The 27303-nt window shown below is 43.0% G+C and overlaps 1 protein-coding gene across 1 annotated transcript in view; it reads right to left on the minus strand.

Moving 5' to 3' along the window:
* The window catches only part of TMC2 (transmembrane channel like 2), an 81887-nt gene that overhangs the window by 48204 nt on the left and 6380 nt on the right, over window positions 1-27303 (minus strand). The window contains exons 3-4 of the mRNA XM_024743185.1: window positions 13331-13649; window positions 10164-10316 (exon numbers count right to left, since the gene is read on the minus strand). Coding sequence (XP_024598953.1) covers window positions 10164-10316; window positions 13331-13356 — 179 coding nt within the window. The 5' untranslated portion in view covers window positions 13357-13649. The remainder of the gene's footprint in view (window positions 1-10163; window positions 10317-13330; window positions 13650-27303) is intronic.

A 27303-nucleotide genomic window follows, 5' to 3' on the forward strand; every position in this document is an offset into this window, starting at 1 on the left:
AGAGTAAGGCACAGAAGAGTCAGAGAGAGATGCAGCAAAAGGGGAAATCAGAGAAATTAGAAGCAAGAGAATTCTCCACCCTTTGTTGCTGGGGCCCCTCTGGAGGATGCCACACTGGAAAGCAAGAGAAGGAAATGAATTTCTATCAAAAGTCAGGGAACCTGGAAGAGGACCTCAAGTCCCAGGTGGGAGGGAACCACAGCCCCGCTGATACCTTGATTTTAACCTGGTGAAACCCTGAGCAGAGAATCCAGCCACACCATGTTGGACTTCTGACCAACAGAATTGTGAGCTAATAAATGAGTATTGTCTTAAACTATTAAGCTTGTTGTAATTTGTTAGAGCAGCAATAAAAAAACCAGTACAGCATTCAGTATGTATTTGTGGAGTGAATGAACGCTGGATGAGTGAGTGAACATCCAAGGAAGACGACACGGGAAACACAGGGATGGGTTTGTCTGTTAAATATTCTGGGTGGTGTGCTGGAGCTGGTGAGGGCTGGCTTCTGAGAACCAATTGTTAAATATTCTGGAACTTGGACAACAAATTATTAAACTGTTGGTAGCTTGAAATCGGCCATGGTGGGAGTATTTAGACTATGGAATTCAGCAAGTGCTCCAAATCAGGGTTCCCCCATCCATCCCCCCACAGAAACAGTTTATCAGGAACCACTGGATAAACCCACACAAGTAGATGAAGAATGAAATCCATCTCAGGGTGGGTAGAAGAAGACATTGGGTCCTGTGTGTCTGGCTGCTGTTGTTACAGCGCCCCCTTCTGGCAACACAACCTACACCACCTCCAAAGTGCAAACACAGGTAGTTGACACCTGTTAAAGTTACATTCTAACCTGGGGTTAACTCCAAGGTTGGTTTTATTAGGATGTCTCAATGATGTCCTAATGTTAATGAGGCCAACTGTCTAGCTTCTGAGTCCAGGGTCAAAAGCTGGATTGTATGGGATTAAGACTTCTTTATGGGGTCAGCCCCTGTTTTCTCCCTAGGCAGCACTCATTCTGGCAGTGAGCTATCTGTGACTACCAACAACTCCAAGACACCAAAGAATGTTTTCATGAAATTCATATTTTTGTCCTCTTCCTATATCTTATGAGTGGGTAGAGACTCCTAAGCATTTGAGGTTTGTGAATTTAAATGTGATAACTAGTAAGATTTGAAGACTTCTGATAAAAATTCTCAAAAGTAAAGGCCAGCTCATGCCTGAGCCATTGAGCCTGGCACCAAATGCTTCTCTTCTCAATGTCCAGACTGTGTCCAGATGCCCAGAGAGCCCTCAGGAGAACAGAGGGCCCTGCCCAGCGCTGGGTGCAAATTCTGAGGACCATTCACTGCAAAGAGAACAACTGGTCTAACAGTTTTGATGGACACAGCAAGCTTTTTTGGATCCACTGAAAGTATATAAATAATCACAACTAACATTTTTACAGCAAACCCCTTTAAACATGTCATACGTGATCAGTGTTCTTCTTACTAGAGATAGTAGTTGGTTTATGGAAATACTGGCTCTTGCACTGCACTTCCCAACTGTTGCAAATCTTACTTCTTCCCCTCCCCTACAACAGTTTTGCACATCTTACTTTTTTTGTTGTTTTGGCTGTGCCACATGCCTTGCAGGATCTTAGTTCCACAACCAGGGATTGAACCTGCACCCTCGGCAGTGAAAGTGTGGAGGCCTAACCACTGGACCGCCAGGGAATTAATTCCCTGAAAATCTTACTTCTGTAGGGTGCTTCTGTCCCCTGCTTGTCGCCTCCTTTCAAATGGGGAACTTTCTGCAAGCTCATCTCTCCTCTTCCTCAAACCAGATGGTGTGTGGTAAATGAAGTAAAAAGGCAAAAGAAGAGAGATCCTTTGCTTTGTGGAAACTTCTAGGGGCCTGGATCTCAAGGTCACTTTTGGCAGGTGATTAGCAACCCCTCAGGTCCCTCCAACACTCAGGAGAGGAGGAAGCCATTGAGGCAAGGCTCTCCTGGGCAGCCATCCACAGCAGAAGACAGCACTTCAGCAGCCCCTCACATTGCCCTAGAAAGACCCTCCTTGTCGATAAAGGGGCCCAAATAACAGTTTGGAAGACACAGTCAGGGTGGCCAGCAATTACTGCCAGGAGAGAAGGGGTGTATTGTGTGGCTTTAGTGCCAGAGAGAGCCAGGCAGGATTCTGTGCCTCTCAGGGTGGCAGTTCTCATCTAGAAATGGGGACAATGTTATGAGACTTAAACGTGTGGATGCATGCCATGTAAGCACAGCAATTTCATTTATCAGGCAGTCACCCTTCTCCTTCTGGGGAAACAGCAGCTCCTGGAGTGGGCAGCTGATAGGATTCTTTCCTAGCCCAGGGGGCTGCTGTGAGGAGACTTCTGTTCCCCAGGGGTCTGGACAAGGGGCACAGCAATGCCACCTTCCACAATGAGAATACTCTGAAGTTGATCCAAAGCATCTCTCAGAGACTACATATTTCCAAAAACTACCCCCTGGTGAAGGAGTTCAGGTTCAAAATCACACTTAATTTTGAGATGCAGAGGTATAAATAGACACAGGGCAGCCTGCATTTGATGGCATCCTTACAGAGCTTTGCCGTCCCGTGCAGAACGTTGGGAGAATGTATCAGCCAGCCTGAAATCCAGAAGACAACCAGACAAAGGTAGGGAATACAGGTGGCCAGAGGGAGGTGGCTAGAGGTTGGAGGTGGTCAAGAGGTTGAAGGTGATCTGGGCTATGTTGGTTTGGTGTCTCCCTTTGTCCCTAAGCAATTTTTATTTTTCAGTTATGGAGACAAAGATCAAACAGAGGCTGAGCTCACTCTAAGTGGAAATTCAGATGAGTCAGGTGATGGCATCTGTTCTAGAGGTGTCACTGAATCAATTTAAGGGCAGTTGAGTTTAACCAAGCATGCCTGGCTTCCCATATGTGGTGGTTTTAAACTATGTCAGCAAATTATTTGACATTCCTCCCTTTAAAATGTAGAACTGGGGAGTTCCCTGGCTGTTCAGTGGTTAAGGACTCTGCGTGTTCACTGCTGAGGGCCTGGGTTCAATACCTGGCGGGGGAACTAAGACCCCACAAGACAAGTGGCGCAGCCAAAAAAAAAAGGAATTGAATTCTCCTCCACTTGAATGCAGGGCAGACTTCGCGATGTGCTTCCAATGAATAGAAAGTGGTAGAAGTGACAGTTTATGACTTCTGAGACTAGGACATAAAAGGTATTGTGACTTCCCCCTTGAAATCCCCCTCTTCTGTGGGAAGCCAGCTGCCATGTTATGAGGACAATGAAGCAGCCTGTGGAGAGGCCTGTATGGAGAGAAACTGAGGCCCTTACTAACAAACAGAACCAACTTGTCATCCATTTGTGTGAGCAACCTTGGAAGTGGATTCACCAGCCCCAGTCATCTGAAGCCTGAAGCCCTGACCAACACCTTGACTCAACCTTATGAGAGACTCCAAGTCATAACTGACCAGCTAAGCTGCTCCTGAATTTCTGACCGACAGGAGATAATAAATGTTTATTATTGTTTTAAACTACTAAGTTTTGGGGTAATTTATTACGTAGCACTGGAAAATTAATACTCTGTAGAATCCAAACCACTGATCTCTTTGGTGCATATACATTTAGGATTGTCCTGTTTGCTTGGTGGATTGACCCTTTTATCATTATATAGTGTCCCTCTATGTCCTTGGTAATTTTCTTTATTCTGAAATTGACTTTGTCTGGTATTTTGTAAATAGTTTCTCCTGCTATCTTTTGATTAACGTTTGCATGGTATATTTTCTTCCACACTTTACTCTCAACATATGATATATTTAAACTGAGTTTCTTATAGACTGCATGTAGTTGGGTCATCTTTTATTTTTTTAAATTAATTAATTTATTTAAATAAATTTATCTATTTTATTTTTATTTTTGGCTGTGTTGGGTCTTCGTTGCTGTACATGGGCTTTCTCTAGTTGTGGCAAGTGGGAGCTACTCTTTGTTGCAATGCGTGGGCTTCTCATTGCAGCAGCTTCTCTTGTTGCGGAGCACGGGCTCTAGGTATGTGGGCTTCGGTAGTTGTGGCATGTGGGCTCAGTAGTTATGGCTCGCAGGCTCTAGAGCGCAGGCTCAGTAGTCATGGGTCACAGGCTCTAGAGCGCAGGCTCAGTAGTTGTGGCACATGGGCTTAGTTGCTCCACAGCATGTGGGATCTTCCCAGACCAGGGCTCGAACCCGTGTACCCTGCATTGGCAGGAGGATTCTTAACACTGCGCCACCAGGGAAGCCCTGGGTCATCTTTTAAATCCAGTCTGCCAATCTCTGTCTTTTAACTGATGTATTTAGACCACTAACCTGTAATGTAATTATTTATATATTACAGTTTAAATACATCGTTTTATTTCTTGTTTTCTGTTTATTGTTTTTCATTTCTGCTTTCCTTTTTCCCTGTCTTCCTGAATATTTTTTAGGATTCCATTTTGTTTTACCTACAGTGTTTTTGAGTATATCGATTTGTATAGCCTTCTCAATAGTTGCTCTAGGTATTACTATATGTCTATCTCTATCTGCCATCCGTCTATCTGTTATCTATCTATCTATCTACCTAGCTAGCTAGCTAGCTAGCTATCTCTATGTATTATCAAAATCCACTGGTGCATTTTACTATTTAGAATGAAGTATAGAATCTTATTTCTCTTTATGTCCCTTTATCCTCCCCTTTATAATTGTCTTAACTATTTCATCTGCATTATTGAGAACCACATTAGGTGGTGTTTTAATTTTTTTTTTTTTTTGCGGTACGCGGGCCTCTCACTGTTGTGGCCTCTCCCGTTGTGGAGCACAGGCTCTGGACGCGCAGGCTCAGCAGCCATGGCTCATGGGCCCAGCCGCTCTGCGGCATGTGGGATCTTCCTGGACCGGGGCACGAACCCGTGTCCCCTGCATTGGCAGGCGGACTCTCAACCACTACGCCACCAGGGAAGCCCTAGGTGGTGTTTTAATTTTTGCTTCAACTGTCAAACATAATTTTAAAAATCAAGAGGAGAAGGAAAATCCATGGTATTTTCCAAGATTTTTGCTCTCACTATGTTCTTCCTTCCTGATGTTCCAAGATTCCTTCTTTTACCATTTCCTTTATGTTTAGAGAACTTCCTTTAGTTATACTTTACGGTAGGTCTTCTGGTGACATATCCTTTTAGTTTTCCTTCATCTCAGAATGTCTTGATTTCTCCTTTATATTTTTATTTTTTTTTTTTTTTTTTTTCCGTTTGCGGGCCTCTCACTGTTGTGGCCTCTCCCGTTGCGGAGCACAGGTTTCGGACGCGCAGGCTCAGCGGCCATGGCTCACGGGCCCAGCCGCTCTGTGGCATGTAGGATCTTCCCAGACCGGGGCACGAACCCGTTTCCCCTGCATCGGCAGGCGGACTCTCAACCACTGCGCCACCAGGGAAGCCCCGACAATTCTTTTCATTTAGCACTTGAAGAATCTTTATGTCACCTCCTCTGTCCTCCATAGTTTCTGATGAGAAATTTGCTGTCATTCTAATTGTTTGGCCTTTATAGTAATGCATTGTTTCTCTCTGACTGTTATAAGTATTCAGAAGTTTGACCATGATGTGTATCGGCATGGATTACTCTGGATTTATCTTGTTGGGGTTTTGTTTATCTTCTTGAATCTGTAAGTTTTGCCAAATTTGAGAAATTTTCAGTCATTATATCTTTGAAGACTTTTTCAGTCCCACCCTCTTTCTCTTCTTTTGAGACTCTATTTTCTTCTTTCATCATCTAGGGATTTGGAGGAGACACTAATGTTAGATCATTTATAATAATCCTACATGTCCCTGAGGCTCTGTTCACTTTTTTCCCCAGACCATTTTCTCTCTATTGTTCAGGTTGATTTGTCTTGTTCTACCTTCACTTTCACTGATTCTCTACTCAGTTCTCTCCATTCTGCTGTTGAGCCCATTCATTGAGTTTTAAAAAACTTTAGTTACTATATTTTCTACTTCTAAAATTTCCACTTGTTCTTCTTTATATCCTCTATTCATTTTCTGAGACTTTCTATTTCTTCATTTGTTTCATGTGTTCATAATTGCTCACTGAAACATTTTTATGATGGTTTCTTTAAAATCTTTGTCAGATAATTCTAACATATATGTCCTCTTGATGTTAGCATCTGTTGATTACCTTTTATCATTCAAGTTTGAGATCTTCCTCATTCTTGGTATGATGACTGAGTTTTCAACTGAAGCCTGGAATTTGAGATATTATGTTATGAGACTCTGGATCTTATTTAAATCTTGTGTTTTAGCAGGCCTCCTCTGACACTGCTCCAGTAGGTGAAGGGGGATGCTGCCTGCTTACTTCTAGGCGGAAGTCCAGATTATTCACTTGGCCTCCTTTGATACCTGGGGCTGGGCTGGAGCTCCTTGTTACTGCTGAGCAGGGATGGGAGTTCAGGCTCCCACAAGCCTTCCACTCATATCCTCCTGGCTTGAAGAGATACCTTGTTACTTCCAGGTGGTGGTGAAATTTCAGACTCCCCATGTAGTCTCCACTGACACCCCAGGGAGAGGGAGGGCTCATTACACTGCCCAGGGGGGATGAGAGTCCCTGCTCCTCACTTGGCCTTCTCTGACATTTGATGGGGGTGTTAGGGGCACCATGTTACAGCCTGGCAAGGGAGGAAATGTAAGCTTCTCCACTTGGCTTTTGCTGCCAGGGCTGGGGCTACAGCTGCTCATTTGTTTATGGTGTTTGGCTGGAGTAGGGTTGTTATTGTTTACAAGTCTTCTGTCTTGCCAGGCTGTCCCTTTTCTGGTCCTTTGGCTGGAGACAGCAGACTTTTCTTGAGGTGTTTTTTGTGTAACTGTCAGTGTTTGGGGGCAGCCAGCTTCTCCAATATCCAGTCTGGATGTACAGGCAAAAAGGAAAATTGGAACTCAATGCTCTGTCATTCATTTGACCCTGAGGTCCTTAGCCAGTCTGCCTTTCTTCTCTCCACCTTTCTGAGTCTCTTATGTTTGCTTTACACATAATATCCAGGGTTTCAGTTGTACTTAGTGGGAAGACTATGGAGAAGTATATCTACTCCATCTTCCTAGAAGTGGAATTCTTCAGATCTCACTTTGGGTAATTTTCTAACACATTAGGTTTCTGACAAAGCTGAGTGACATACCTGATTAATTCTATGATTAGAGCAAACATCCCTGACTCATGAGCACTAGAAACTCTTTTTCCAACATCACAGCCTGCCTCGTGTCATTATTAATGATGTGCGTTAATGATGTCTTCTCTGATTCATCTTTGTTCCCCATCCTCATCTCTCAGGGTTCAGCACAGTGTCTGGAACAAGATGTTCGAGCTTTAATAGCAATAACTACTATCTATGAATTGCATATTATATGCTGGGTACTTAAATATTTTTTATTTGTCAGAACAACTCTGCAGGTAGATATTACTATTCCTACTTTACAAAAGAGAGCTGTGAGGCTCAGAGAGGTTAAGGGAAGGAATCCAGCCTGAGGGGATTGAATAGCCAGTCAAACCACACAGATATGGTAGAGGTGTGAAGGCAGGCTTGCCCCAATTCACTGCTGTTGCTCTTTATGCCTTTCCATCCTTCTTTGATTGTCTACAACAACTATGCCAGCTGCCTGAGTGGGCCAGAGACTGGGGTCCCCACACCATTACTTCTAAAAAAAGATGTAGTCTGGGCATGCTATCTGCAGATCTGCAATTGAAGACTTTACTGCCAGAAGAGGAAATCATACAGGAGGCAAAGGAGTGTATTCTAGAATGTCTAGTAATCCTAGAGAAGCAGTTACAATTTAAGAGTGCAAGTTCTGGAGCCAGAATTCCTGAGTTCAAATTCTGGCCAGACCACTAAACTCACTGTTTAGCCTTGGACAAATTACTAGATTGCTCTGTGTCTCAGTTTGCTCATCAGTAAAATGGGGGCAATAATAATGGTACTTACATCAAAGGGTGATTATGAAGATTAAATGAATTGTTACACACCCAGCGCTCAGAACAGTGCCTGGCACATAGGGAGCACTCAGCAAATGTTGGCAATATATTAAAAAAAAGAATATTAAAAGATGAATAAGAAACAGCTCTGCAAACAAGAGCATCCAGTCAAGTGAGGGCCTTAGGGGTCAGAGAGGCCGTAACTAACTCACCCTGAATGCAGGGAGGGGCAATGGGGACTTCCCTGCAGAGGGGACACCTGGCCTGAGTCTCAGAGTGTAGGAACTAGCCAGGTGGGAGGGCAGAGGCACCAGTGGAGCTGAGACCCAGAGGCTGGAGAGCCTGAGCCTGGGATAAGGAGTCTTGCAAGAGGGAAAAGGAGGGGAGACCTGCTCCAGTGGGAGAGACAAGTCTTTTCAGCTTCTAGGGCCTTAGCCACTTCCCACCCCCACCAAGAGCAGGAACTCTGCCACCAGGCCTGGAGGAGATGCAGACTTCTCCTCAGGGCAGCTGAATGGCCCTCAGGGATTTTCATGGTCCCTGAGACTTCCAGCCAGCTGGAGATCTCATTTCCACAAGCATCAATGTTGCTTTTTTTCCACTGTTAATAAAAGATGTGTTCCGGTGACACCTGAGTTGGAGTGAGGTTCTGTTAGACTGACAGATGGAAGGAGGAAGAACTCGGCTCTGGGGGAGCAGGGAGAAGAGACTCAGAAAAAGGGAGGTGGGAAGGCAGACAGCCTGCTGCCTGAAGCTGTAGCTACTGCCCAAACTGTCGCCACCATTCACCTGTGATGACTTAAATTTAAATAAATTAAAATAAAACAGAAATTCAGTTTCTCAGTTGCACTGACTACTTTTCAAGCGCTCACTAGTTTCATGTGACTGAAGGCTACTCTATTAGCGCAGATTTAGAACATTTCCATCATCCCAGAAAGTTCTGTTGGTCAGCACTGGCCTGGAGGCACCGCAGGGAGGCATTTCTTCCCTGCAGCTGAGTTGTAGACAACGTAATAATTTGCAAAACCGTGGAGTAAGCTCTGTTTACCAGGCTCCTTCCTAGTCAGGGTTTGCACAGCCAGCATCTTTGCTGTGCCTCTGAGACACAGTAAGGCTGAATGTCAAAATATGTCTGCCAGGGCTTCCCTGGTGGTGCAGTGGTTGAGAGTCCGCCTGCTGATGCAGGGGACACGGGTTCGTGCCCCAGTCTGGGAAGATCCCACATGCCGCGGAGCGGCTGGGCCCATGAGCCATGGCCACTGAGCCTGCACGTTCGGAGCCTGTGCTCCACAACGGGAGAGGCCACAACAGTGAGAAGCCTGCGTACCGCAACAAAAAAAAAAAAAAAAAAAAAAAAAAAAAGCCAAACTGTTCTATGTGATAAGGGGCGAGGCATTTGACTTGAGCAATGAGGAAAATCAGGTGTGAGAGGAACCAGGGAAAATGGCTTCTTATACAGAGGGAAGGAGGGAGTCATTCCAGTCTTGTGGCAGAAAGACTGAGGTGGGACTTGGGGGAAGATGGTAACACTGAATGGGATTTTTTCAGGAAAAACGTCCTGCTCTTCTCTCAAAACTTCAGCAGAGAGTCAAGAGCCATAAAATGCATGGTGGGCTGGCTCGTCATGTGGAAACCAGGGAAATAGTCGAGTTGCAAATAGAAGTCAGGGGCGTGGGCACCAGGCCACGCAATATTCATGGAACCTCACTGCAAGCTTGGCCCTGTGTTAGGCATTTGGACACAAGTGTAGCTAAGACAGCCCCTCCACCTGCTCTCCACACTGCAAGGGTGAGTGTGTGACACGGGGAGAGATTCTAGTGCTTAGGGAACACAAAAGAGGTCTGCACTTGTTGAGATGGGGGTCATGGAAAGTCCCCCCCACCCCCAAGGAAGGCGTGTCTTTTTGGTTGTGAAGGAGGCATGGAAGCCACCAGATGTGGCGCGGGACAGAGAGGTGACCCTCCAGGGGGGTGCGTAGCCAGAGGGCCACGATCCTCCTTGGCTTCCGCCAGGCCCCGCTCGGTGCTGGCCAACAGCAGGGCCCGATGGCCAGTAGCGTGCTGGGGATGAGGTGACCAAAGCAGGGTGGGAGGGTGAACCCCCCTTCTTGTTGAGCTCCCTTGGAGTGGAGAGGAGGAAGGGACTCCTGCACCCATCAGAGGAGCTGAGCCTTCTGGACGGGGAGGGCCCTGGCCGACCACCACTGCTCACCTGAGCCCCGCCAGCTTCCTCGCCATGGGCCAGGGCTTGGTCCGCATGGTGGCGATGAGCTTCTTCTTGTCTTCCACCTGCTCCAGAATCTGGGCCAGTTCCTCCTCAGACAGAGACTCCCCACCGGAGGTGCTGGAGGCCAAGGAGGATGACCTGGAGCAGAGGTGGGGTGGAGCAGAGGGGAGTGAGGAGGAGGCCGGGGTCCTCAGGGGCACTGTGGGATGTGAGGGGCCCACCCAAGATGCCCCCAGCTCCCGCCCACACAGGCCTGCCCCGCTCAGAGCCCTCCGCGACTCCCCCCACCTGGAAGAGGAGGCCACTTCTCCTCCTGGAGGCCAGGGCCCCTCGCGGGCTGCCTCCTCAAGCTCCATGCCCCTGAGTCCCCCCCACGCTGCACACCCTCGCTCATGCAGGGCTGCCCAATGGGAATATAATGTGAACCATGTATTGTAATGTTAAGTTTTCTAGTAGCTATATTAGTATGATAAACAGACATGGACATATTAATTTTAATAATACATTTCATTTAACCCAGTATATGAAAAATTTATAATTACAGTAATGTAATCGGTGTAAAAATTATTAATGAGACATTTTACATTCTTTTTGTACTGTCTTCAAAACCCAGGGTTCATCTTGTACTCACTGTGGATGTCAATTCAGGCACAAAATTTTCATTGAACATATTTAATCTATACTTGGATTTCATAAAATTTAGTTGAAAAAGTAGATTTACATATCCAAATTTTTAGACATACTTAAAAGTTTCCTTGTAAATGAATAAAGTAACATAATATCATTTTCCTTTGATGTTCACATCTGCACTGACAAAATTAGTTTGTCTTTTTTTTTTTCCCCAGAAGAAATGCTTTGGCTTCAGAGTTAAATCAACTTCAAAACTACATCTGGGGCTTCCCTGGTGGCGCAGTGGTTGAGAGTTCCGCCTGCCGATGCAGGGGACACGGGTTCGTGCCGCGGTCCGGGAAGATCCCACATGTCGCAGAGCGGCTGGACCTGTGGGCCATGGCTGCTGAGCCTGCGCGTCCGGAGCCTGTGCTCCGCAACGGGAGAGGCCACAACAGTGAGAGGCCTGCGTACCACAAAAAAAACACAGAGAACAAAAAACAAAACTACGTCTGTTTGTCCAAGTTAAGTAAATTTTTTAACTCAGTGGTATTAACATCAGATTAAAATTAAATTGGATTAAAAATTCAGTTCCTCAGTCACACCAACCACATTTCAAATGCCTAGCATGTGGCTAGTGGCTATTGTATGGAACAGCACAACTGCAGAGACCTTCCAGCTGGAGGGTGTGATGACCCTCACCATCTCACAGACAAGACTGTGTGCTCACCTGCCACAAAATCCAAGTTCTTGTCTGTGCTACTCACAGCCTCCTTCACTCATAAAAACAGTGACTCTCAGCTGAGATGGCAGCAGCTGACGGGGTGAGGGAGGGGCTGGAGAAGTGTTCTGCCTGTGCAGCCTTTTTAGCACGTTTGATAAATGGAAATATCAGGATGTGGGCTTGGGTTACCACATGTTTTAGAGACAGTTTGCCTCTGTGAGTTTAGCTTCTGATCAACACCTAAGGAGCAAGGAGAGGTCACAGGAATAAGGTGGAGAAGGAGGGGACCCTAGCTCTTAAATGCTGGAAAGCCTAGAGCACAGGGACCTTTTGCCTTATCTCACCCCCCTGCCCCCCAGGATATCTGCCTTTGAGTCTTTGCATAAGTTGTTCCCTCAGTTTGGGTGGTGGTAGGGGGGTGGGACATTCAGTCATTGCTTGTTCAAATTCCACCTGGGCTTTAAAGTCTTAATGAAATATTTACCTTCTTCGTGGAGGAACCGCAGCCTCCCAGCAACATGCTCTTCATCAAATCCTTTCTTGCAAACATATTGCCTTCTGCTTTGTGTTGTGATAGCTGATGCCCATGTCCTACCTCCCCTGCTAGACTGTCAGTTTCTGAGGAACAGGACTGGATATTTTTCATCTCTCTATGCCCTGCCATGGCACTCAGCTGAAAATGGCACAAATGAGTCCTTGTCTGCATCCCCTACTTTGCATCTGCCACCCAGACAGGATGGGACCGCCTCCTTCTAAAGTTCTGGACACTCTGGGGCCCGTCAATGATGCATTCAAATTCTCTCTAAGTTGCTAAGGACACCATGCACCCTTTACTCTGTTAGCTCAGGTCTAGGGACAACCAGACAGTAGATGAAAGCCCTAACTGAGCCAGGGATGGCTGGCAGGGGTGACAGAAGAAATCAGTGGCCCCTGTTGTGGGCCTTAATTTCCTCTGTAAAGTTGGAGATGTACAGTGGAACACCTGAGTGAGGGTGTGGGCAAGGAAGGTTTATTAGAAACCATTGGAAGGAGCATCAGTTCTTTGCCATAGTCCTGGTATCTCTGTTTCCAAAGCCTCCCAGCCCATTATCAATGGGGATTCTTAAAACATCCTGAGAAGTGATGCAAAGTAAAGTAGAAGAGGGAGGCAAAGAGAGGGAGATGTCCCATCAAAATTGGTAGCAAAAAATGACAGTAAAATCCCAACTTGCTGATTCCATAAACTGGCTCTACCCACTAACCCCCGTATGCAGATGCTAATGGAACAAAGGAAACACAGCAAGTAAACCAAACCCCCAAATCCTAGAATTTCAGAGCTGGTAGAACTTTTGAAGTTCTTCTAGATCAAAGCCACATTTCACAGAAGAGGACACAAGTCACCTTAGGAAATGGTGTGCTTAAGCCCTGGAATGGCTCCTAAATCCAATTTTGTTAATTTCTCTCAGGTCCTCATCAAGAGCTGTGGTGAGTCACCAGCTGAAATTGAGGAGAATTGGGATCTTTTCTCACCCTGCTGCCGTATCATCTCCCCACTCAGAGCTCCACTTGCACCTGCGCTCCAGGAGGGCTTTGAGTGGAGAGTGTGCAGTGGCCCCTCAACCTGGGATGGCTGTGACCCTCATCCCGGTTCCGCCCCCAACCGCGAAGAGCTTGGCAGGGGCAAAGGCAGGGACTAAGAAAAGAGAGCAGGGGCCACGCCCGTTTATGGGAGAGAATGAGGGGGGAAGAAGACACCTGGCCCTTATCAAGGGAGGAAGCAGGGCTGGAAGGAGAGGGAGAGCGCGGATTGAAGCGCGCCTGAAACCCCGTCACAACACACCTGTGTTTCTTCAGCTGCTTCCACATCTCCTCCTTCCTCGGCACCTCCTTTTCCTTCTTTGGAGGTGCTCGGTGCTCCCTGAGGGAAGCTCTCTCGTCCCTCTTCCTCCTTCCTCCGCAGGTCTTCTCTGCCGAGCCTCGCTCCGGTTCCCCCAGCTGCTCTCTGCGTCCCCTGCGCTCTGCCTGCTTCCTCCGGGGAGACCCCGACCCCGGGCTGCCCCCGGCCCGCTCCTTCTGGCCAGGCGGGGCTCGGCGCCTGCCCGGCGCGTTCTCGGCTTTGTGAGTCCGCTTCCTCGAGGGTCTCCTCCCGGACCTGTAACCTGCAGCGGCAGGAAATGAACAGTTCTGGCCTCACGGGCCTCGACCCCAGGAAAGTGTCCCCAGCTGTGAGAAATCAGATGTTCAAGATGCTTCCTGGACCTTATTGGTTCCAAAAGCCACCTCTTTCAGACAGAGCCTCTGCTCTCGGCTGAAAGCTAATGTCTCCCTCCTCTGACCGGCTGGCACTCCCACCCTCTCACCTAAACCTCAGCTAGAGACCCAGACACATGTCTGCCTCTGCTTGGGGGCGCAGTCCCTTGGGTCAGAGCTCAGTCCTCTCCTGACGCCCAGGGCCGAGGCCAAGCGTAAGCCTCTGTTTGGTAAGGCTGGAAGACTGAGACGCGGAGGGCCTGCTGGCTCCATTCTCCAAGGGCTGTCCCCTCATGTGCCCCACCTGGCATGAGGGAAGGGACGGGGGGTGGGGCTGGGTGAGAGCAGCGGAGTCGGTTCCGATCCTGTGTCTCAGCGCTGCTCCCACGTTGTTGTTCTTATTTTAAACCATGACTTTATAGCACTGGCAAATGGCCTGGCTGAGCAGAATCTACTCTCGTGTGAACTTTCCTCAACAGCTTGCCCAGCACCTAGTGTAAGCACAACTGTCCCAGCTGGGCAGTTACACATTAAATGCAGGAAAAATTGTAATGAGGTTCTGGTATTAATAAGCAACCTCTCCACCACTTACTAGCAGGGTGTCTTTGAGCCAGTCACTTAACCTCTCTGAGTCTCAGCTCATCTCTAACATGGGGATGTTACTACTCCATCAGCTTGTTAATGAACATGACACAGTGACTGACTTCTGAGAACAGACGTCATTACTCTGATATTCTTATCTGGAAATAAGTTTTTTTTTTTTTTTTTTTTTCCGGTACGCGGGCCTCTCACTGCTGTGGCCTCTCCCGTTGCGGAGCACAGGCTCCAGACGCGCAGGCTCAGCGGCCATGGCTCACGGGCCCAGCCGCTCCACGGCATGTGGGATCTTCCCGGACTGGGGCACGAACCCGTGTCCCCTGCATCGGCAGGCGGACTCTCAACCACTGCGCCACCAGGGAAGCCCGGCCAAGATCTTTTTACTTGTATAAAGAACACAGGTTTGGAGCTAGGCCAGTCTGCCCGAAAATATCAGTTCTATCATTTACTTATCTCTGTGACCACAGATAAATTACTTAACTTTTCTGCGCCTCAGTTTCCTCACCTGTAAAATGGCTCTAGTAGCCACTACCTAGTTAGGTTAGGTTAAAACAGGAATAGTTAGGTTAATTTAAAACAGGAATAAAGGGTCTGACTCATGAGAGGTACTCAACAAAGGCCCTCCTCCTTCCCTCCCACTTCCAGCCTGCCTTGCCATTTTTGTGCTCTAAGTGGGCGTCACCTGGAACCTGATCTGTCTGCAGAGCACAGGTTCTCACTTTTCACAGTGGCTCCCCATCCAGGCTTTTCTGCCACCACTAGGCAGATTTTCCCAACAGAGCTGTGAGAGCCCCAACTTTGGGCAGGGCAGGGCAGAGTGGAGTTTCATCACCCAACATCCCCATCAGCAGTCCCATCAGTGATGGAGTCCAGGACAAGGAGTCCCAGGCTCTCAAATTCTTGCCTCTGTCCACTCCTTTTCCAGCCTCTCAAGGTTGTGCATGCAATGTAGCAGCCACAGAGAGTTTTCCTCGCTGCTCCCTGACCCTTGAGCTTTCCATTCTGAGAAGCAAGCCACCTCGTGAAACAGCAACCAAAGCTGGTCGCTGGTGGATTTGGGCAGAGTAAGCTGGGGATTCAGAGTCTGGATATGTGGGCCTGAAACCTTGTTCTGCTGGTTATTACCTCGGTAACACTGGGCAGGTTTCTTGTTCTCTCTGAGTCAGTTTTCTCGTGGGTGCGCTGTGAGTGGTCTACCCAGATCTCCATTATCTGGCCGTGGCATTGTCCCTTAGCTGCTATGCATGTTGGCTCTTACAGTTCACAGCTTCTCCCTTCCCAAGGGAGCCCATGGTTGATGGAAACCATCTTGGGAAATGTCTGGGAGTTTACATCCCTCCCCTCTCCTCAAGTCAGCTGACAGCCAATTGCTAACTGATATGGGGTACAAAAAGTCCAGTCCTCTGGCCTCCAGGCAGAGCAAGTCTGTGGTTCATTCACTCTCCAGAGCTCCCTGTGGGATCAGGCAGAGGCTAGACCCCAGCTGAACACACAGCTTTGCTCAGCTCCTTCCCTTGATCTGTCCTGCTTCCCTTACTCCTTGTCTCCTGAGAGCTGCCCTCAATAAATCACATGCACAAGAATTCCCATCTCAGGCTCTACTTCCAGGGGACCTGATTTATCTATAGGCATCTATCTCAAAGTGTGGTAGGTAAATCCAACTGAGATAATATCTATACAAGTGTGATGTAAGGGGAGCATGCTGGATTTAGCAAACAGAATTTGCTCTGTGGTTCAAAGATAAACTATCCAGAATTCTCTTCTTGGATCTCAAACTAGGATACTGGTAGAATCCAAGAAGCACAGTGGTGGGCTTCACCCAGACCTGAGGAAGATATTCTGGAGGAAGAAACTTCTAAGCTAAGACCTAGAGTGAAAATAGAGGTGTGTGTGTGTGTGTGTGTGTGTGTGTGTGTGCAGCGAGTGGGTATAGGGCAGGGTTAGGGAGTGAGTGGGTAGGAAGGACGCCAGAAAAGTTTTAAGCAGAGGTGACATGGTCAGTTTTGTGCTTTTATAAAGGTCCCATTCAGTATTCAAACCCCAATGGAGGGAGTTTCTTGATAAAGATACTTCAAGAAACTGTAATCATAAAGGATACTGGAAAAAGAACTGTTCTGCCTTGGCTAAGAAGATAGAGAAAATAGGTAAAAAATGAAATGATTGGACTTCTGGGTTTCACTCCAATGTGTAAAGAGCTCCATCCTACTAACAAGAAAAAAGCTGAACAAACTGAAAAACAATTCTTTTTAGATCCATCAGAGAATTGAGTTTGTAGGGCAAGCTGCTGTCTGCAAACTGGAGAGGCAGAGAATCATAGCTTACCTTGAGCAGAAGCCCTCCACGGGAGCCAGGGCTTGTAGTGCTTAAAGGGAGAGTATTCAGGGCTTACTTTAATTAGGTATGGGAAGATACGCAGACATGGAAATGACTGTCATGGAGGAAGAGGTTTTTGGACTTACAGATCCCAAGCAACACCGTGTCACATAGGACCACATGAGGAGGCACAATGTTCAGTCAGCAGCAAGGCAAAGAGGAAAAATGCGGGCAAGAGCCTTTATTATGGTTTCTAAGGAAAGGAAGGGGTGAGGCAGGGTAAGCAAGTTTAGGATTGGCTAATTTGAATAATTTCAGTGGGCCCTGGAGCATAGGGGCATTCCCTAGTTGTTCTGATACCAGGCCCTGGGGTGAATAGGGCGGGTGGATAGAGGCCCAGAGTATGAGCTTGATAAAGGTTGAGGTTATAAACCCTGGGTTAGTTGGTTTGCCTACGAAAGGAAAGCTTGCAGATGAGTTGTTTGCTATCTCTAAGGATTAGCTAAAACTGGGAGGGCTGTCCTTCCAGGGTCAAAAAAGCCTCAAGGTGCCAAAGGATCAGAATATAGAAGATAAAAAGCATGGCTATTACTGGTAGGAATGCAAACTGTAATTGATGAAATGCTTATTGTGTACTAGCTTAAGAGTTAAAAAGCTATGGGGCCCAGTCTTTGGAGGAGGGGGCACACTTTCCTGAATTTTACCTTCTGGGAACACTAACAGGTTCTCACTGTGAAGACTGGAGGAGAATCCATGGTGCTTCCAGCAGGGGGAGGGGAAAGTACTCATTTTAAAATATGAAAAGTAACCCAGATTGTCCTGTTCTCTTTAACAAAGGCCTGCTGTGAGATAATAGAAATATATATTGGTCTCTGTCCCCAGTTCCAGGCACAGAGGTCCTAAAATCTTTGTAAAATCCTAAGGGCACTAGGAACATCTATTCTTCTAATGAGGTGATTCTGACGGGCTCCTGAATGGCTGGATGGGGGCTGGTCACCAGAAAGACCAACCCATGATTAGAAGATTGGAATTGTCAGCCCTGCCTCACCCCCAACCTCAAGATGGGGGAGAAGGGCTAGAAATGAAGTTAAGAATTGATGATGCCTATGTGAGGAAGTTTCTATAAAATCCCAATAACAGTGGGTTGGGAGAGCTTCTTGATGGGTAAACACATCCACATACTGGGAGGGTGACACACTCCAACTCCCAGACCTTGCCTCATGTATCTCTTCATCTGCTGTTACTCTGTATCCTTTATTATATCCTTTAATAAACTGGTAAATGTAAATAAATATTTCTCTGAGTTCTGTGAGCCACTCTAGCAAATTAATTGAACCCAAGGAGGGGGTCTTTGGGACCTTGGATCTATAGCTGGTTGGTCAGAAGGACCTGGGCTTGTGATTGGTATCTGAAGTGGGGGTAGGTTTCAATCTTGGGGAAATAAGCCTGTGGGGTCTGAGTAGGTAGTGTCCGAATTGACTTATACTGTGGGACATCCAGCTAGTGTCACACTGTTGTAAGGGAAGACTTCCATACATTTGGTGACAAGAAATATCAGAAGTGAAGTGTTCTGTGTGAGTAGTAAAGGAGACACATAGGGAAGAAACTCACAGTAGGGAAGAATTGGGTTTTTGCCTATGTGGGAAAGAAAAAAAACAGGGTTTTTCCTTTACACCTATGCTCCAGGGAAACTATTTTACCAGAGTGAGCCTAACTGACCAAGGTTTACCAGCTTTTTTGACCTGGAGGAATGGAAATACCCCCACTCCAGCTACCTCTAGACTTCTTGTGTCACCAAAGGCTGGGGGGAGAAGGATGAGAAGCTCTTGTGAAGGTCACAGCCTAGAGGCACAGGCTCACTAAAGACTGAAATCTAGTCATAGGATTATAGCATTTCCCCTGCCCCATAATTCACCACCACATAAACAAGACTCCAGTATAATGACAGGGGATGACAACAGAAAGAACTGCAAGGCTCAGACTCAAAAAAAAAAAAAAAAGGAGTTCCTAGGGAAACTCAAAACAACAGGAGAGACAAGGACAAGGACACTAGAGGAAATTGAGTCCTCTGACACCTATAGCTACAGTGAACAATGAACATGGCCTAACACTTAGCCAGACAAACATAAAACAACATACTAAAGGCCTATTTACCTCAGTTCCATTAACCCGGTACATCATGTTGGCTCTCAGCAAACAATTACAAGGCATACTAAGAGATAAAAAACACAGTTTGAAGAGACAGAGCAAACATCAGAACCAGACTTGGATATGGCAGAGGTTCTGGAATTATCAGACCAAGAATTTAAAATAACTATGATTAATATGCTAACAGATATAATGGAAAAGGTGGACAACATACAAAAACAGATGGGTAGTGTAAGCAGAGAGATTGAAACTCTAGAGAAGAATTGAAAGGAAATGATAGAAACCGAAAACACTGTAACAGAAATGAAGAATGCCTTTGATGGGCTTATTAGTAGACTGATCATAGTCAAGTAAAGAATCAGTAGAGTGGAAGATATGTCAATAGAAACTTCCCAAACTGAAAAGCAAATAGAAAAAAGGATAAAAAGATAGAACAAAATATCCAAAGAACTGTGAGACAATTACAAAATATGTAACATAGAGAAATGGGGATACCAGAAGGAGAAGAAAGAGAGAAAGGAATAGAAGAAATATTTGAAGTAATAATGGTTGAAAATTGTCTAAAATCAATGGCAGCCACCAAACCACAGATCCAGGAAGCTCAGAGAACACCAACAAGGACAAATGTCAAAAAATCTCCTCCTAGTATATTGTATTAAAATTACAAAGAATCAAAGACAGAGAAAAAATCTTGAAAGAAGCAAGAAGGGGGAAGAAAAAAACTCATTTTACCTCTAGAGAAACAAGGATAAGAATTATATGATTTCTCTTCAAAAACCACACAAGCAAGAAGAGAGTGAAGTGGAATATTTTAAAGTGCTGAAAGGAAAAAAAAAAACACCCCATAGTCTAGAACTTTGTATCCAGCAAAATTATTCTTTCAAACATAAAGGATAAATAAAGACTTTCTGAGACAAACAAAAATTGACCAGACTTGCCTTGAAAGAAATAAGTTCTTCAGAGAGAAGGAAAATGATGTAGGTCAGAAACTTGGATATACATAAAGAAAGAGCATTCAAGAAGGAACAAACAAATGACGTATAAAATCTTTTATGTTTCTTACTTTTAATCTAACAGATAAGAGTTTTAAAATAATAATAGCAACAATATATTAGATGACTATAGCTAATGGATAAGTGAAATGAATGACAACAATGTTAAAAGGATGGGAAGGAGGAACTGGGAAGACTCTATTATAAAGTACCTGCACTACCCATGAAGAGGTATAGTGTTACTTGAAAGTGGACTTGGCTTAGTTGTTAATGTATACTGCAAACTCTAGTGCTAAAAAAAGTGAAAAATGTAGTATTTAGTATAATATGCTAAAAAAGGAGAGAAATTGGAATCATATAAAATGCTCAATCAAAACACAGAACAAGAGTGGAAGACAAGAATAAGAACAAAAAACAAGGGCAGTGAATAGAAACAGCAACAAATATGGTAAATATTAATCCAACTATATCAATAAACACTTTAAATGTCAATAGTCTAAATGAAGCAATTAAAGACAGAGATTGTCAAAGGGGATAAAAAAAGACAACTATATGTTGTCTACAAGAAATCTACTTTAAATATAAAGACACATATAAACTAGAAGTAAAGGGATGGAGAAAAAAATATCATGCTAACACTAAACAAAAGAAAGCTAGAGTAACTGTACTAATTTCAGGCAAACAGATTTCAAAGCAAGGAAAATTACCTGGGATAAAGTAGGGCATTACATAATGATAAAGAGGTCATTTCTCCAAGAAGACAAAACAATCTCTCATATGTTTGCACCTAACAACAGAGCACCAAAATATGTGAAGCAAAATCTGATAAAACTGAAAGGAGAAATGGACAAATCCACTACTATAGTTGGAGACTTCAACACACCTCTATCGGTAATTGAAAGATACAGTAGGCAGAAAATCAGTAAGGACATAATTGAACTGAACAGCACCATCAATCAACTGGATCTAATTGACATTTATAAAACACTTCATCCAACAACAGCAGAACATACATTCTTCTTGAGCTCACGTGGAACATTCACTGAGATAGACAACATTCTGGCCCATAAACATATGTTAACAAATTTAAAAGAATAGAAATTATTCAAAGTATGAGGTCAGATCACAATGGAATTAAACTAGAAATCTGTAACAGAAAAATAACTGGAAAATACCAAAATATTTGAAGATGGAACAACACCTTTTTAAATAACACATGGGACAAAGAAGAAGTCGCAAGAGAAATTTTAAAATACTTTGAATTAAATTTAAATGAAAATAAAACATCAAAATTTGTGGATGCAGCAAAAGGAGTGCTTAGAGAGAAATTGTAGTACTGAATACATACATTAGAAGACACTTAAAAATCTATAATCTAAGCTTCCACCTTGTGAAACTAGAATAGAAGAGCAAATTAAATCCAAACTAAGCAGAAGAAAAGAAATAATGAAAATTAGAACAAGACATCAATGAAATTTAAAACAGGAAAGCAATGGAGAAAATATGAAACCGAAAGCTTTTTTTTTTTTTTTTTTAAAGAGCAGTAATATTGATAAACTTCTAGTCTGGAAAACCAAGGAGAAAAGGGAGAAAACACAAATTTCTAATATCAGAAATGAAAGAGTAGTTATCACTATTATCACATGGACTTTAAAAGGGTAGTAAAGGAATATTATGAAAAACTTGATGCATATAAATCTGACAGCTTGGATGAAATAGACAAATTCCTAGAAAGACACAATTTACCAAAACTCATACAAGAAAAAATAGGTAATTTGAATAGGCCTATATCTATTTAAGAAATTGAATCAACAATTAATCTTAAACAAACAAACAAACAAAAAGAACCCAAGCCAAAAACCAACCAAACAAACCCAAAACCAGGCCCAGATGGTTTCACTAGTGAATTCCACCAAATGTTTAAAGAAAAAATATAATTTCTTTACAATCTCTCCCATAAAATTTCTATTAGGGAATACTTCCCAACTCATTTTATGAAGCTTGCATTACCCTAATACCAAAAGTATACAAAAACATTACACAGAAGGAAAATTACAGATCAATATCCCTCATGAACATAGATGTCAACATCCTCAATAAAACATTAGCAAATTGAGAGTTCCCTGGTGGCCTGGTAGTTAGGATTCCAGGCTTTCACTGCCATGGCCAGGGTTCAATCCATGGTCAGGGAACTGAGATCCCACAAGCTGCATGGCATGGCAAAAGAAACAAAACAAAAATATATGTATGAAGAATAACATACCACAACCAAGTGGGATTTATTCCAGGTATGCAAGACTGATTCAATATTAGAAAATCAATTAATATAATCCATCATACCAACATGATAATGACAAAATATAATATGATCATATCAATAGATTCAGAAAAAGCATTTGAAAAAATACAACACCTATTCATAATAAAACCTCTCAGCAAACTAAAAGTAGATGGGAACTTCCTCAACCTGATAAAGAATTTTTACAAAAAACCTACAGCTAATATCACAGTTAATGGTGAGAAACTATATACTTTCCCCCTCAGACTGGGAACAAGATGTGGATGTTCCCTCTTACGCATTCAACATTTTACTGGAAGTCCCAGCTAATGCAATAAAACAAAAAAAAGAAATAAAACGTATACTGATTGGAAAGGAAGAAATAAAAATGTCTTTGTTTACAGATTATATTATTATCTATGTAGAAAATCTCAATGAATCCACAAAAAACCTTCCTAGAACTAAAAAGTGATTATAGCAAGGCTGCAGAATGCAAAGCAAATGTGCCAGGGTGGGTGGTGCGGGGGTGAGTCAAGATGGCTGTGTGGGAAGACGTGGAGTTTGCATCTCCCCACAACTAGTGTGCCTGCCAGATGCTGGTGGGGGACCTTGATGCCCAGGAAGATGGGAGGAACCCCCAAGCAACCGGCTCATTTGCTCTGAGGGAAGCCGGCCACCATGTTGTGAGAATGCTCAAGCAACTCTAGGGGGACGTCGATGTGGGGAGGAATTGAGGCCTCCTGCTATTGGCCAGCATCATCTTGCCAACAGCCATGTGACTGGAGCAGATACTCCAGCCCTAGCCAAGCCTTCAGATGAGACTGCAGCTCCAGCCACCATCTCACCCACTCCCTCTTGAGAGATCAGGGGTCAGAACCACATTGCTAACCATCCTCAGATTTCTGACCCACAGAAACTGTATGTGATGAAAAATATTTATTGCTGCTTTAAAAAAAGAATTTAATGTGCCAAAGTCCTATATACCAGCAATGAGAAAATTGGAATTGAAATTAAAAACAAAACATCATTTACTTTAGTACCAAAAAATAAAATACTTAGGTATAAATCTAACAAACTATGTAAGGTCTATATGAGGAAAACTACAAAACTCTGATGAAAGAAATCAAATATCTGAATAAATGGAGAGCTATTTTATGTTCATGGATAAGAAGCCTCAATATTACTGAGATGTCAGCTCTTCCCAATTTCATCAATAGATTCAACACAGTCCCAATCAAAATATCAATGAGTCATTTTGTGAATTTTGATACATTTATTCTAAAGTTTATATGGAATAGCAAAAGATCCACAATAGCCAACATAAGAGAAGAACAGGGTTGAAGGACTGACACTACCCAACTTCAAGACTTACTATAAAGCTACAGTAACAAGGCAGTGTGATATCAGTGAAAGAATAGACAAATAGATCAATGGAACGGAATAGAGAGCCTAGGAATAGACTCACACAAATATAGCCAACTGATCTTTGACAAAGGAGGAAAGGCAATTTCCAAAATGGTACTGGAACAACTGAACATCACATCATATATCAAGAAAAAAAATCTAGGCACAGACCTTATACCTTTCACAAAAATAAACTCAAAATGAATCATAGATCTAAATGTAAAATGCAAAACTATAAAACTCCTAGTAGGTAACATAAGAGAAAATCTAAGTGATCTTGGGTTTTGAAAGACTTTTTAGATAAAACACCTAAAGCATGATCTATGAAAGAAAAATTTGATAAGTTGGACTTTATTAAAATTTAAAAGTTCTGCTCTGCAAAAGACACTGTTAAGGGGCTTCCCTGGTGGCGCAGTGGTTGAGAGTCCACCTGCCGATGCAGGGGACACGGTTTCGTGCCCCGGTCCGGGAAGAAAAGAAGAAAATGAAAATACAAGCCATATGCTGGAAGAAAATATTTGTAAAACACATATTCAACAAAGAATTTGTACACAAATATACAAAGAACTAGTAAAACTCAACAGTAAGAAAAACTCAATTAAAAAAAGTGGACAAAATACCTGAACAGATACTTAACCGAAGAAAATATACAGATGGGAGATAAGCATATGAAAAAATGTTATCACATGTCATCAGGGAACTGCGAATTAAAACAAGAAGATACTACTACACAGCTACCAGAATGACCAAAATTCAGTAGACTAACAGCACCAATTGCTGGTGAGGATGTAGAACGGCCACAACTATCATTTATTTCTAATAGGAATACAAAATGGTACAGCCACTTTGGAAGACAGTTTGGCAGTTTCTTAAAATGCTCAGCGTAGGTTTACCCTATGATGCAGCAATTGTACTCCTAGATGTTTACCCAAATGAATTGAAAACTTAGGTCCACACAAAATACCTAAAAATGTTTATAATCAGCTTTATATTTGCCAAAAACTGGACGCAACCAAGATGTCCTTCAATGGGCGACTGCATAAACAAACTGTGATACATACAGACAGTGGAATATTACTCAGTGTTAAAATGAAATGAGCTATCAAGCCATGAAAAAAACGTGGCAGAACCGAGACCTCTCTGGCGGTCCAGTGGTTAAGACTCCACGCTTCCACTCCAGGGGGCGTGGGTTTGATTCCTGGTGGGGGATCTGTCCCACATGCCATGCTGCGTGGCAAAACAAACAAACAAACAAACAAACACGGAGGAACCTTCAATTCATATTCCTATCATATACCTAACTGAAAGAAGACAGTTTGAAAAGGCTACATACTGTATGATTGCAACCATATGACATTCTGGAAAAGGCAAAACTATGGTGACAATAAAAGATCAGTGGTTGCCAGGACGGCAGGGGAAAGAGGAGGGACATTTTTAAGGCACATTATCCTGTATGATACTGTAATGGTGGATTTGTTAAAACCCATAGATTTTTTTATACTTCAATTTTAAAAAAAGGAAAATAACCCATAGAATGTACAACACAAGGAGTGAACCCTAACGTAAACTGTAGACTTTAGTTAATAATAATGCATCAATATTGGTTCATCAATTGTAACAAATATAACACACTAATGCAAGATGTTAATAATAGGGAAAGCTGGGATGAGAGGAGGAAGGAAGATTATATATGGGAACTCTGTATATTCTGTGCAATTTTCCTGTAAACCTAAAATTATTCTAAAAGATAAAATCTATTAAAAAATGAAACCATTGATCAATGAGATGCTCCAAGGGACATCTCAAGGAGAAGTTTCTCTAAAGATTAAAGGAGCTCATTTGATTTGTTTATAAGATATCAATGTGTTTATATAAATTAAATATTCCAAAAAACCGTAGAAATTTGGTAAAAATTTGGCAAATGAACTAGTTTATTATGTCTGGTTTAATAAAAAGAAACACGCCTTCTTTGATTTTTCAGCATTAAATACAACACAAGATTATACTTTTATTCTACTTAGGTATCCTAAACTTATATAGGTTCATTGATTAAATATGCTAGTGATACTTCTACTTAAAGTTTAAGATTATGAAATACATAAATTTGTGCTTAATTAAATTGATTCATCATTCTGAACATTTGATTTCAATAGATTTATGTTTTATAGTATTCCAGCTGCAAGATTAATTTCCAAGATTTATAGGTATCTTGAAACTTTGGACTGATACTAAATTGAGTTAATGGTATTCATTGGATGCCTAGATCATTTCTAAGTAAGATGAAATTCTGAAACATTGATTACTAAGCAAGATTTTAAGTTTGTATCCTTTTGCTTCTTTTTTAAAAATATGCTACCTAGAAGTAAGATCTTTGTGTCTGTAAATGAATATGTACATTTCTGTCCCTTTGAAAAATTATGTGTGGGTTGTGTTGGTTTGCAGAAAGTTGTGTTATGTGTACTCATGAGTTCTGCTAGTCTCAAATGCTGATGTGTGACAGCTGACAATTATCCATCTTCCCAGCTTATTCTGTGAGACAGAAGTTCCTTCAGTTAATGGTTATAATTCACTGAGACTCTACTATGATTAGTCTTGACAGAAAGGCACAACTTTGTATGCAAAGTAAAAAATGTGTTTTTCTTAAGGGAGAAGGAATAGCTTTGCCCTAAAATGAAATGACAGGCTGTTGCAGAGTGAATGGAGCATGGTGAAGGACAAAACCTGAATGGATATAGAAAATAGCAGAAGGTTCATGGAAAGGGAATTTTACTAGCCTCGGATTATAGATGAGTAAATAATGAGTCTGAGAAGCTATGAAACCTGTTAAAATCCTAACAAAATCTGCTCAGTTTTGATGGGCTTGTTTCTGTTTATTTTTATAGTTTACTGTTAGTTGTCTTCATTTACGATATAAAGCACCCCTCCATCCTTTATCTGCCTATATAGCAAAGATTCTGAGTCTTCCCACAATAATTCTTTGTGTTGGCTTTATTATGGCTTTGATTATTTAGGAAAACAAAGCTTCCTCACTTATGAAGTGCTAAGGTTCTTGGTAGGTGATCATGTTACCCTCTAAGTAAATTTTTCAAAGTTTTTTTGTCACTTTCAAATGAGTAGCCAAATATTGTTTCTAAGGCATCCATGATCCTATCTTGTGTTCAAATCTGAAAGCTTTTTTTTTTTTTGGCCCTGCTGCATGGCTTGCCGGATCTCAGTTCCCCAACCAGGGATTGAACCCGGGCCACTGCAGTGAAAGCGCCAAGTCCTAACCACTGGATCGCCAGGGAATTCCCATCAAATCTGAAAAATTTTGATTGCATTTTTGTTTCTAAGATTGACTCATAAGTGTAAAATGAAGTAAAATAACTTTCAGAATATCTTTTGTATCTAAAACTTTCTTTGTGATTTCCTAGAGGGCCCTGGGAAGTCATAAAGATTTGTTTTTCCATCTCTTAAAAAAGAAAGGTGCCAGAAGCAGTTAGGGTTATTTGATGTTACTGTTGGAGTTTCATGGGAAGTGGTGTCAAATCAGAAGAGATGCTTAGCCTTTTCTAGGTTAAAGTGGTGTAGGTCAAATGTTAAATATTTCAGCAATTGTATGCTCTATGGGCTGCTCCTAGAGATTTTTCAATGCCTTTGCTGCCAGGATTGGTTTCTATTTATCAGAGTCCTGATGATGATTTTCTCATGTTAGGCAGCGCTATAATTATCAGTCATAATTCAGTTATCATTTAAAATGTGTATTTGATAACAATCTTTTAAAATTTGAATCTAGCATTTTTAAGGCCAGTGCTGTTCAACTGGAGATAAACATCAAACTTACCTATGGAG

Source organism: Neophocaena asiaeorientalis, unplaced genomic scaffold, assembly GCF_003031525.2.
Source record: "Neophocaena asiaeorientalis asiaeorientalis breed wild unplaced genomic scaffold, Neophocaena_asiaeorientalis_V1.1 scaffold82, whole genome shotgun sequence".
Lineage (NCBI taxonomy): Eukaryota > Metazoa > Chordata > Mammalia > Artiodactyla > Phocoenidae > Neophocaena > Neophocaena asiaeorientalis.